Genomic DNA, 12,964 nt, shown 5'->3' on the forward strand with positions numbered 1-12,964 from the left:
ACCTCTACTGCCTGGTGAGCCCAGCTCCTCCGCATGCATGCTGCTGGCCACGGGTGTTCAGGATGGGCCTCCAGGGAAAAATGGGGCTACAACCAAATCAGTTTTCTTGGCTGGCTGCTGTAAGTTGAATAACCCTGATTAAAAGCCAGAAATCCTGAGTATCTCCAACTGAACACATTCTGATATCTACAGAGGCACATAAACTTGAGAAACATAGGTGTTTAGTTTCTAGCAACTGGGCCTTTATAAACACCTGTGGCACAAGAAGATTAAACAACCAATTTTAAACTCTAGAAAACTGAAAATAAGAAATCTATATATCAGCTATAGTAATATCTTCTTATTCGCTGCAATGGATTTCTCCGAAACAACTGGACTGGCATTTCACTAGTGGTGGGACAGCTTTAAAGTAATTCGTCTTCTTGCAGATGTGACAAGAAAGCCGTAACAGAGGAATAACTATGATGCTATACCTGGGCCTCTACTAGTGACGTGGTTTTACTGTGACAATGTGAAGTGCAACTTTGCCAACAAAGCTGTGTATGCTTTGCTGCTGCAGTATACTGGTATTCTCATATTGGCAAAGGATCACAAAAAGAGACTTTGTTAGACATCCTCAAAGGTCTTTATAATTTTACATGTGTGTTAGTGGGAAGGACTAGTGTGAGGAATAATGTGAACAAATCAATGAACTGGAAAAGTATTTTGATAAATGAGGTAAATGGATTCATTAATGGAAGTATTTTTCTTTAATTTTCTAAGAAAAATCTATATGGTCAAGTGAAGACGATTTAGCCAAATTTATGAACTACGAAGAAGAGAAATAAAAAGCATTTTTTATCATCTTAGAGAATTGTAAATGATTCCTAGAGAGGGCATAGAACAACAGGCATCACTCTAGCTGTGACCTAAAAAAGTTCCCCAGGACTAGAATAATATCCTTCCTAAGCCTTTGATGCCATCAAATCAACTTCCACCAAGATTAAAAGCTGCTTGCATAATTTTTGCATAATTTACTGCAAAGAAGGTAATCTCATAAATGTTTGAAGGTATTTTTCAGTCTTTTCAAGAAAATAAATTATAGTAAAAGCTCAAGTTTTAATTTGACAAAAGCCCAAGATGAATCTTGACAGCCATGCAAAAGGAATGCTACATAATTGTATTGGCAGTGCGGTGTCTTACTGGGGGGCTGGATGTGTTGTGAAAACTGTACAAAAGGCAACACTTGGCTTGCTGGCATCCACATCTGTAAAAAGCCCCAACTACTCAAAATGTGATAAAGCTCATGGAAAAACTGCAGTGGTGGATAGGCTGGCTTTCTAAGGATGGCCACGGACCCAATACATCGTCAGAGGAAGTGCCGTTTTAATTCACAAGTTTATTGAGACAAAACCACAATGTTTTCCTAAGGTGTAAGAGAGTTTTAATGTTTATCTGACATTTTTTGTCAATTTTACAGTCAAAGTTCTCTGGATTTTTCTTTTTCAGGGGTCATTTTTGCCTGGAAGAGCTTCACGAAGACTGGTTCTCCATGTCCATCGTACAGGCCCCAGTTTGGGTGCAAGGGAGGGGGCAGGAACCGGCAGCCAGCGCTGGTGGGGAAGACAAGGTGGTGCAGATGGAGGGGCTGCCTATCCGGCCGCTGCCCTTCAACGGCATGGTTAGACACATGTTTTTCTGAACTGTGGCCAATGGGACCAGCATGCTTGTAAGGAGGTAGCAGACGTATATAGATGTCTTTCTTTTTTTCCTGATTTCGATGCTGTTGTTTAGCACAAAACAAGCAAGGGTTTTTTTTTTTCTTTTTTTTTTCAGTGTTAAAATACTGTTGAGGGAAATTTAAACGACGTCTTCCTTACCCATTCTTCTAAGTTGGCATTGGAAAAAATCAAGAGTCTAAATGGATTTTCTGACTGTCTTATATGGAAACCTCAGTTAGACTCTCCAGGCATTGATGCAAGGCTGGGCTTTCACACACGTGTTGCCAGCACAGCTATTGCAGCAGCGAGCATACTTTGGGGGCTGTGGTCCTGCTGCAACTTGAACAAGGCTTTTCAGCTACTGATTCAGTACAACCTTCCTTTAGACAGACCATAGAGACCTCACCATCCCCAGAAGTAAGAAAAGCCTTTCTGAGGAGCCAGTGAAAGGTTTCTATAATGGAGAGGGATGTCCACAGATATATATGTATGTATGTGTGTATGTATTTCTCCCATCAAAAATCTCAGCTCCAGGCAAAGACAGGGGCAGAAGCTTCCACCACCGACCTTGTCTGCTCTGCAGAAGTATTAGCATGGGCTGAAATGAGTTTGGTATGCTAGCTATACTGCACTGTTTAGGTCCAACAACAGGAAGAAAAGACAGAAGTGACAGGTTATCTTTGATTTTTTCCCCCTGTTTAGTATTAATATCATTCAGATGTCCAAGAGTGCCTTAATTTTTTGCATCTAAATGTAAATATCCCAGGTAAAGTAAGCATAACTGAATGATCATTTAAACAGAGAGAGAAAATGCAACAATAAAAATGGACTGCTGTGTATTCCCCTGCAAGTTTAATTACATTGACTCATTCTAAAATAGTAATAATGCTTAGCATTCTTATAATGCTTTACTAGTTTTTGAAGGATCGTACAAATAAGAGCTACCCATTGGTAATTATTTAGTAGGCAAAGGTTCTCTAGATGTGTAAACTGTATAGCTATTGTGCTGTAGAGCCTTACAAGCAGAGCAAGAATATGAGCAAGAAATGAGAATAATTTCTATATAATCAAATAGATTCAGGGTGGCATTTGGTAAAAGACTGGAAACAAGTTACCTGGGCTCAAGAGTAGCATATAAGTATATGAAGGCAAAGCTGAAGGTTTAACTGTTCCCAGAAAACCCCTTAAAAAATCAATGCAGATATAGCCACAGACAGCAAAAACTGTCAGTCTTTCCTGTTTTGAACTGAATAGCAAGAAAAATCATACGGGGAAAAAACCTATGAAAGCAGAACAGACATTTTTTTAAAATTAAAACACTGAGTATACATTATTATAATTTAAGTACAACCGCAAATGAAATCTTAGAATGAATCAATATCAGTTTACTCTCCTGTAATAGCATTTTGCCTTTTTGAGTCTCTTTTTGTCCCCAGGTACTTTTCAAACCTAACAAATCCAAAAGGATTTTTTTCATCCACTGTGGGAATTAAGTCACTTCCATAACTTGAAATAGAAATTGTTTAACAGCTGTCTCCTAAAATATACTAACCAAAGAACGTGTGGCAAAATGTGCAGCTCCATGTGCTGTGTAAAACAGCACCTCTTCTTAACAGCCATGTTACTCACATTAATTAATTAGTTCACAAATAATTACTTTACACTTCTGATCTGAAGCTAGATGTTTTGGCAGCTGAGATAGGGAAATTGATAAATAAATCTACTTTTTTTAAGTAAACCAAAAACCGTTGTATCTTCTGTATCTCCATTCCTTTCTGTATGTTTTTTCTGAAGCTTCTGACTGTTTCCTCTTTTTTTTTTTTTTTTTATTTTCCACACTTCTTAACAATCTGAGTATTTAATCTCTTAAAATTTAATCGTTCCCATGATCTCTTTTGGCAACAAAAGAAATTATTGTGTGATCATATTTTCTTTCTCTCCTCTCTTTCCGGCCTGACTGGCTCTCATCTAGGCCCAGATACAGGTAAGCATATAAACACATGCTAAACTGTAAGGCGTGAAAATCCTTTTTGACATCAAAGGCTGTGACTATTCTTTTTTTTTTTTTTTCTTGTTGGTGACCAGCTCTCGAGTCTCTCCCTCCTCTTCATAGAAGGGTGTTTTTACTTTTCTCTATTCTCTTGTATAATTTCTCTATAAATCTTCTCTTCCTTTAATTCTTTCCTCCCTTCCTTTTTCCTCACCTTTTTCTTCTCATTTTTCCATTCCCCAGTCCTTCTCAGGTTCCCCATGTTTTTCTCCTGCTCCTCCTCCGTGTACCTCCCTTGTGTGCTTCCTCCAGGGTGCCTGATGGCTTCTTCATCTCCTCCTCCTCGCAGGGCCCTGGTGTAGCTTCCCTGTAGTTGCAGCTTCCACTTCTTGGTGACGACAGTCAGCTCTTGGCCCTCAGGGAGCGTCACCAGGGATTTCAGTGCAGACTCTTCTGCAGTGCGTCAGCAGTTTCCTCTAATAAGTATTTTCCATGTTTGCACCCTTTAAAAGCTGCACCAGTGTCCATGGATCCTCATCAACGTTGGGGGCAGGTATTCCCTGTGTTCTTCTGGTTTTGATGCGCAGCTGGGCGACTTTGGGAACAGTGTGACTTGGTGAAAGGTTGGCTTGGCTGAAGCCCTGGAGTGACCAGAAAGGAGAGCGAAAAGCGCCCTTCTGGTCCCTGGAGTTATGCTGCATTTACACCACTGCAACAGAGCACAGTGCTTGTATGTTTTGATAACGATTTTTAAGTTTTCACCTTTGAAACAGACTATCTGAGATGAGGAACAGATCATGCGTTTCCTTACCAGTTTCTCGATGTTTCCTTCTCCTTGCTGAAGCAATGCCTTTTATCCTTAAAAGTTCTCAGTTACTCCTTTTCTTGAGATTAAGTTCTGCTCAAGTGAAAGCCCAAGTCCTTGATACTGTATTTCACATTTCTTTAAGCATCAGTGTTATTTATAGTTTAAAACTGGTTAGTTTGGAAGTTCTTTCTGCAAGGACACGGGTTAGATTACTGAACATTACTCAGCAACGAATAATGACCTGCCTCCACCAAGAGCTTTTCTTTAGCTTTACACTTACTCCTTCCATTCTAGAATAACACAAGAGCAGCAAGAGCCGCATGGCTTTCTGCATACCGAAACTGTAGAATTATAAAGGCAAATAGAAGGATTGTGTGCAGCCCTCCTTGACACAAGAATAAAAAATAAAACTCAATCTTAAAGGAGTGACTGGACAGAGGAAGAGCTGGGCTTCCACAAGAAGTTGCAATGCTAAGAACAGGCACGTGTATAGAAGAAAGCTCGGATTTGGTAGTAGACCATGAATGAAAATTCTCTTTAGTAAGATGTATTTCAGTCATTATTTCAATTTTGTTCGGCAAGATTAATTTCAGTACAGTCTATGGGTTAAGTAGGTCCTTTAATCATCGGGGTAAGCAAGCGTTAGCCGAACACGGATTTTTCCAAAAAAGTATCTGCTTGAGCAACGGGGCTCCTCCCGCAACTTGCCCAAGCGGAAGATCTGCTCGCATCCCACCCGGGCGAGCGGCTATACCGCATTTTAAAAAACCTCTCACCTGCACCCGCCGCCCGGGACGACCCGGCTCCGGCGGGGCCGCGCCGCGCCGACCCGCGCCCGCCAGGGGGCGACGCGCCGCCAGGGATGGGGACACCCGCCGCGGCGCGGGGCAGCGCGGCCCCTCCGCGGCCGCGCACGGGGGCGTGGGGGGGCGGCCGCCCCACGAGGGCGCGGGCGGCGCCGGCAGCCCCGCCGCCGCGCCGGGGGGGGGGGGGGGTCCTGCCGCGGCCGCGCCCCGGGCTCCTGTCGGGGCCCCCCGGCCCGTAGCCCGAGCTGCCCTGAGGGGATCCCCCCGCGGCCCCGGCAGCAGCTCGCCGCGGTGCCGGTGCGGCTGCCTCCGCGCGGAGGAGGAGGAGGAGGAGGCAGCGGAGGGAGGCGGGCGAGCCGCCCGGGGATCGGGTTACAGGGCGCCATGGAGGAGCGGCGCAGCGCGGCGGGTCCCGCCCGCGCTGCGGCCGCAGAGCCGCGGGCGCCCCCGCGGGGCTCCGCGTCGCTGCCTGCCCCGCGCCCGGGGGCGGCGGGCGGCGCGCCGGGCCCTGCCGCGGCTGCCGCGCGGCCCCGGCCGGGGCGAGGAGCGGGGGGCGGCGCGGGTGGGCAGGTGCCCTCCTCCCGCGGCCCCCCCCCCCGCCCGCCCGCCCGCCCACGGGGCCGCCGCGCGGGGGTGGGCGCCGCCGCGCAGGCGGCCCCCGAGGTCCCCGCGGCGGCCGCTGGGGCTCCGCGCCGCCCGCATGGCTCCCGCGCAGCGGCCGCCGGCCGCAGCCCCCCGCCGCCGCCACCGCCGGCCGCGGCGGCCCTAGGGGCGTCGGGGCCCGGCGCTGCCCCGCGGAGGGGAGGCGGAGGCGGCGGCGGGGCGGGGGCGGAGGCGGAGGCGAGGGGGCGGCGGAGCGGCGGCGGCGGCGGCGCGGGAGCCGGCGGCGGCGGCGGCGGCGGCGGCGATGGACGAGTCGTCGCTGCTGGACTTGCTGGAGTGCTCCGTGTGCCTGGAGCGGCTGGACACCACGGCCAAGGTGCTGCCGTGCCAGCACACCTTCTGCCGCCGCTGCCTGGAGAGCATCGTCAGCTCCCGCCACGAGCTGCGCTGCCCCGAGTGCCGCATCCTGGTGGGCTGCGGCGTGGACGAGCTGCCCGCCAACATCCTCCTCGTCCGGCTGCTGGACGGCATCCGCCAGCGGCCCCGCGCCGCCGGGGGCGCCAGCCCCAGCGCCGCCGCCGCGGCCCCCGCGTACCCCCAGCCCGCCGCGGCGCCCAGCGCCGTCGCCGCCGCCGCCGCCTCGGCCGCCGCCAGCCTGCGGGAGCTGGCGGCCGCGGGCCGCAGCGCCCTGCTGGGAAAGGTGGGTCCGGCCGCGCCGGGGGCGGGCGGGCGCGGCGCTGAGGCCGCCCCGAGCTGTGGCAGCGGGGGACGCGGCTCCGCGGCCGCGGCGGGGAGGTGTGCGCGGAGGCGCCTTCGTGCGCGGCGGGTCGGTCAGGTGCAGCGCGGGGCTGCCGCCCCCGCGGCTCGGGGGCGGCGGGCGCTCGGTGTCGCCGCCGGCGTCCCCGCGGCTGTCGGCCGGCCGGACGTGCGGCTGTCGCGCAGGGTGGCGGGCAGGACAGGGCGGCTTCTGAGGCTTAAGCTTCCCCTTCCCCAGGGCGTGTAGTTCCATTTTTATGTCTAAGGTGTGCGATTTACTGAAGTAGAGCGCTGCACCTATGCGTTTATTTGTTCTTTTTAAAAAGCGGCAGTCAAATGCCCGATCTTCCTCCCTTTAAAATCAATGGCCAGGGTTTCATTGACTCGCAGGGGAGCAAGATCAGTTCCTCCCGGTGCTCTGTATTATATAATTTGATAACATAAGATTTGCTATAGAACCTCTCCAAGGAGACTTTGGAAAGGAGACGCTCTGAAGACCGAGCTTTATCTTATCGCTTGTGTCATATATAGAGAAGATACAGTTAATTATCGTGATCTTTCGTGAAGTCTGCTTGAGCTGTAGTTCAGTGTACAGGCTTCTGACTCGGAAAGGTCAATGCTGAGATTTCTAACGAAGTTATATCACTATAGTAGGTGTTTCAATTAGTTCATTTCCTTTTTTTTCTGAGAAGAATGAATGGACCCGTCCAGCCGTTTTGAAGTTTTGCCTACAGGAAATGATGGCAAATACCATACATTGTTCCATAAAATTCAATTTTGGAGTCTGAAGTGAAATATGCTTGCTAATGTTTCTGGAAGGGTAGGTCCTTTATTACCTAGCTGTAGACCACATTGATATTCAGGTATTTAATAATGGTTTTCAGAGTTTAAAGATGACAAAAGGCAATGGGCTACAGCCCTCTGCTTTTTTGCTTGTTTGCTTGAGAGACATTCATTTCAGCTAAACTTTGACTTGCTGCTCCATCATAGCAGGCAACTCTTCTGTCATCAGAGTTTCAGCATTACAGGAAGGGGAGTTTGCATTCATTATGTTGTTTAAAGTGTGGTGTCCTCATGGTCTAGTTTGACTTCCCTCACAGGGAGTAGGGTCTGCATAGAAGACTTGTTACACCTGCAGGATCCTCATTGCACAGGCAGGGTCTTGCACCCGAAGCAACCTTCTGTAAACATCCATAGAGAAGACAATCTCTGGTTTTCAAATGCTTAAATCCTAGCTAAGATAGCATGTTACAGGGAAAGCTTGATTCCTTGCTACAGGAAATGCCTGATGGGGAAACTAAACTGAGTGTAGTTTTATGTGCTAACGCAGATTTTCAGAGAAGTGGAATTTGAGTTGTTTTACTTTAATTTGGAAGATTTTTAAGAAGGGACTTCCCTAACCATTATTGCAGGACATTGTATAGTTCAAAAAAAAAAAAACCTACATAATGTTCTATTGTTTTTCTGACTTTGATTGACCAGCACTTCAGTGATGCTTCAGGGAGCATCTTCAGTTCTGTTGTGTCTGTCAGATGGGTATCTGAATTTGACAGAAAGTAAAGTTACATGTGACCTTAGAATCACATTTTGGCTGTTACAGTTAGCAGCTACTTTTTTTTCCCCTTGCTGGGGCTAATGAGTGGTTCTGGGGCAGCGGATCTGCTGGGGCAGGGATGGTCCATGAAACTGTTTGTTTAGCCTTTGGACTGACCTCACAGTTTTATCATGGAAATCAATACAGCGCGCTTGATCCTTACAAGATTTGTTACAGTGAAAGTCTGAACTAATCTGCTTTCAAAAAAAAGCAGCAGGGGAGAATAATCCTCCTTGGAGCTGCTGATACAGCTGATTGCTGAGCTATCCTGAAAACAGAGTACAGCGCTTCTAGCCGTACTAAACAACAGAAGGTACAAACCTGCTTAGAATTAGGCTTTTTTGAGGCTGATACTGAAGAGCAGAATCCTATACCTTCCGAAGTTATATTCGTCTTTGACAACTTAGTTCTCTTGGAGAGAGTTAAAATGATTCTTCCGATTTTTATTTTATTTCAGAAATTGCTGTAAATTTGCTGCCTGCAGTTTAAATGTAAATTGCACTATTTTATTAATTAGTACCTTTCATTTTAGGTAATGCAGTATATAAAGTGGGACATACCATTATGGGTTTTTTGGTTGGGAAGGTGAAATTTAATGGCACAGAGCCAAGGTCAGGTCACTCCTATCAGCCTTCGCTCTTGCACAGAAGATCCTCAGACTGGTCTGTGAGAACCACACCGGAGATACGTTTCTATGAGAATTTTAATTAAGCCTAGAAGAAAGAGCAGCGCCAGCCTCCATGTTGGTATTGTGTCTGTGTTTTGCCATATACATCTTACACTTAGGGGGAGTCTCCATTGCGTAGTTGGTATTTTCTCGAATCAGTGAACATTGTATAATACTGTGGCAAACCTCTGGGAGGGGGTCATATTTCTTTATCTGGATTTCAGGAGTTATTTTCCAATGGCTTTGTGCAGACTTAGTCTATCCAGAGTGCTGAAACCGCGAGCGAAAGGGACTTGGGATGAGTTGGTTGCGGGGGGAGGGGGGGGGGGTTGCGAAGTTGGCCAAGACCATTTTTCAGAAATATTTCAGAAATAACGTAGGTGTTTTAAGGTACATGGTGTACCTCTTCTGCGTTAGAGATGTGGTAGCATCGTTTACATACTAATGTATGCCTGAGAGAGATTTTTGGGTTCTGTTTACATGCAGCGATGTGTGACCTTTGATAAGCTGGTTTGTCTTTCAGTGCCTCTGTTTCAACCTGTAAAAAATGATGGCCTGTTTCTGAACTGTGTAAAGTGTTTGGGGATATTCACGTTAAAGATGCTATGTAAATGTGACGTATTGTTGTAGACAATATAAAGGGGTTTGAGCGCTGAAAGAGCGCACTAGAAAAGTGAAGGCAAGGAAATTCAGAAACTGTTAGAATGGGCCACCCCAGGGGATAAAACAGGAGGCTAAGAGTGGTTTATAATGGTAGTCACATTACACACAAGGTTATAATTTATTGGCTCCTCTGTCTCCATTACCACTATAGAACCGCTTGGGGAATTCAGGTTCTGTCAAAGTAAATGGCTCCCTTACATTGTCAAGATATTATGGTAGATCTTGGTTCTTTACAGTTTTTTTTTTTTTTTAACAATTATCAGAGTTTATCACTTTGGAATTTTTTTCAGTCGTTCTCAAGATGGAATAGACAGCTAAATGCATGCAAGTCTCTGGCAATTTCCTCGCAAACCAGTCATCTTCCACTCCAGGTGCAAGGCTTATTGCCGGCTTCCTTTAAATGCAAACTGAGCATAACATTTGCATGAGAAAGAAACAACCTATAAAAACAGAACATGTCTCGCAGTTTTCCCTGAACAGAGAGCATGACTGAAGTGACAGAGATGCATGTGGTGCATTACCAGAAGGTGGTATAGGTATCAGCAGAGAATAAGATGGGCACATAAGGAAAATGATGTGTCAGCGTGCGTGAATGAAGTGAGCGATGGGCTGCGTTCCCTCGTGCTTCGCTGGATGCTTCCTCCATGGATGAGATGTGCAGAGCCTGTTTCACTGCCCAAGAGAAAGGTCACTACCCTCAGTTTCATAGAAATTTTGCAGTCAGAGGGAATAGCCTTAATTTGTTGTCTGGTCTTTTCAGTTGCTCTGCTTATAAAAATTCTCTACGAGAGACATTGAATCATTACTTTTTATGAGAGCCCTGTCTCATCCTACACTATCTATATGCTTTTGGGGTGGAGTAGAAGTTGCAGTAATTTTCCACTGCTACGTTTCCTTGTTGAATAGACTTTTTACTGTGTGAAGATCACACACTGGGTTTTACAAGAGGAAATGAATGGAGTCCTGTGTTTATATGCATTTATATCCATTGTAAGGATCAGTGGTTTGAGCAGGACACAGACTTTGTCTTGGGCAGAAGAGAGTCTTGAACTGGCTTTTTAATTGCCAGATTTGCATAGATGGGAGTGTCATTCTTCTCAGCAGCGCATGGTATGCATAGGCAATAGACTTAAGTTAATTTTGTTTTTCATCCCTGATTATTTTTCTTCTGGTACTATAGTTTTGCTGGCCAATTTTTGAAGTTTGTCATAATGTCATCTAAATAGGACTAATATTGCATGTATCTAAGTCTTTGATCTTGCCAGCTTTTTACTGTCTTGCAGAAGGCTGAAAAATGTGTCTCAATTCATGAAGTTAACAAGCATACTAAAGGGTACTGTAAAAAATATAATGAAGACTCAGTCAAATCCCAACAATTAGAGCTGTGATCGCAGAAGTGAGTGTGCACAGGAGAGGGGGAAGGCTGAGGAGATGAATCAGATACATTCATAATTCACTGAGCTCTTACATTTTTTAGAAATACCATCATTTTCAGGTGTCATCCTTATGCCGATTATGTTTTACAAAAACAGAGGAATCATTTTACCTGACTTCTGGATATTTCTGTTGTTCAATTTACTTACAAGCCTGGAAAATGTGTGATGGACCGGTTGTGAGCGAAGGGTGACAGTGCTGACAATGGAGTTTACTTTGGCTTGGGATGGCCAGCAGTGGCTCAGGCACAGCTAGAAGAGACGGGGCTGTGGAGGGGACTTTGTGCCACTAGCCTGAGACCTTCCATATTAATTTGTGCCAGTGCGGCATAACTTTGCATTGCTCCTTTTGCAGTTAAATGCAAATGCTAAGTTTAATCCCTGCACAACATCCCTCTGAACAGCTGACGATGAACTGTGGTGATAACATAGCATGTGACAGTGTTCAGTAACTGGTTCCTCAAAGACAAAGTATGTGGACTTGTACGGATGTTAGCCCTGACATCCCGTGCAGATTTTAATTCTGGCAGTTTTTCCCTAAACTCTGCTCTTTGCTTTTTTCCCTTTGGAGACACAACATTGTTGAGTCCTGGAGTCTGGGCAGCAGGAGCTGCAGCGGTCCTGTGCTGTCTGCTGCCGCTGACCTCCAGCGAGCCCTGTGAACTTTCTCAGCTTCAGATTCCCCTGCCGAAAACTTGAAATAGTAGCACTCACCTTACCCTAGTGTGCTTTGAGATCTTCAGATGGAAAGTGCTGTAAAAATGCGGAGTTGCTACTAGAGAGGCTGGGATTTTAGGAGATTAAAAAGCACGGATTGTGCTTAACGCCAGAGCTGTTACAGTTATTTTCTGCTGCGGAGCAGAGTTTGGCAGAGGTGCTTTACTTTGCGGGCACCGTCGGTGCCGCGCACGGGAACAGCGGCGAGCTCTGTGTATGTGCTGTAACCGTATGCAGTATTCCTTGTTTCTAACCTGATCAGCCCGTGTTCAGGCATACTCCTGTTGTTGGCCCGATGCCCAACAGGTCGAACTGGATAACATCGCTGGCTGTTAATGTGATTGTGTCCGTACCGCAGGGCAGGACAAGGCTCTCTGTGCACAGTGTGATCCTTTCTAGACAAAGCGATGTCTGGTTTGGTCAGTAAGATGCCGCGTAAAGTACTACGACAATGTTTTAGTTATGTTTGAGGAAGATTATATGCTCTAGGAAAGTCTCTTCTTGTCATTTAGAGTTATTTAATTTTGCTATCTCTTAGTTTTATGTTAAAAATCCAGTTACTATTTTTAGCTTGGAAAGTGTGTCTGGTTAATTCTCAAGTTTTACACTGTATTTAGAATTTCCTCTCTAATATCACTATTTTGTTCAACATTTCAAGCTTTCTCTGTAAGAAGAAATTTAAGCACTGCTTAAATTTCAGGAAAAAAAACACATAATTCCCTCTTGCACTTAGGTAACCCTCTTTTAAAGTCAGTGACTGTGGGAAATCACTTCCTCCTGAAGTCATAGATGATTCTTCCTTAGAATCCTTTCCTTAAGCTGTAAAAGGCCAGTTATAAATAGTAGTTCATTCTGATTAATATCTCTAAGCACTGTAGCATTGTAATTGCTGACCTCTGCTCCACTGAATTCATTCAGTTTTCAGGGACTTGGTGACTTCTGTGGACTGAAACTGTTCGGGGTGCACATGGTTTCAGCTTTCCAGAGGTCACTCATCACGCATCGAGCTGAATTTTGGCCAGCGTTTTCAATGCGGTCTTGTTAAAATCTGATATTTTACAACAGGTTTTCCCAGTCTGGGGCGAGCTGTCATGGGAAGAACCCAAGATTAGGTCTAATAGGACATGAGAGTCCGGACAAAGATAAACTAGGGGATTTGAGAAAGCTGCGTGACCTTGGACTTGCCCCAGCTCCCACAGCAGCTGCACGTCTGCAGCTGGGAAGCAA

The 12,964-nt window shown here is 46.4% G+C and overlaps 1 protein-coding gene across 2 annotated transcripts in view; it reads left to right on the forward strand.

The window, feature by feature from the left end:
• Positions 1-5,912: 5,912 nt before the first annotated feature.
• The window catches only part of SH3RF3 (SH3 domain containing ring finger 3), a 260,428-nt gene continuing 253,376 nt past the window's right edge, over positions 5,913-12,964 (forward strand). For both annotated transcript variants that reach the window (XM_064503497.1, XM_064503506.1), the window contains exon 1: positions 5,913-6,607. In XM_064503497.1, the coding sequence (XP_064359567.1) occupies positions 6,212-6,607 (396 nt within the window). In that variant the 5' untranslated portion in view covers positions 5,913-6,211. The remainder of the gene's footprint in view (positions 6,608-12,964) is intronic.

Source organism: Dromaius novaehollandiae, chromosome 1 (genome assembly GCF_036370855.1).
Source record: "Dromaius novaehollandiae isolate bDroNov1 chromosome 1, bDroNov1.hap1, whole genome shotgun sequence".
Classification (NCBI taxonomy): domain Eukaryota; kingdom Metazoa; phylum Chordata; class Aves; order Casuariiformes; family Dromaiidae; genus Dromaius; species Dromaius novaehollandiae.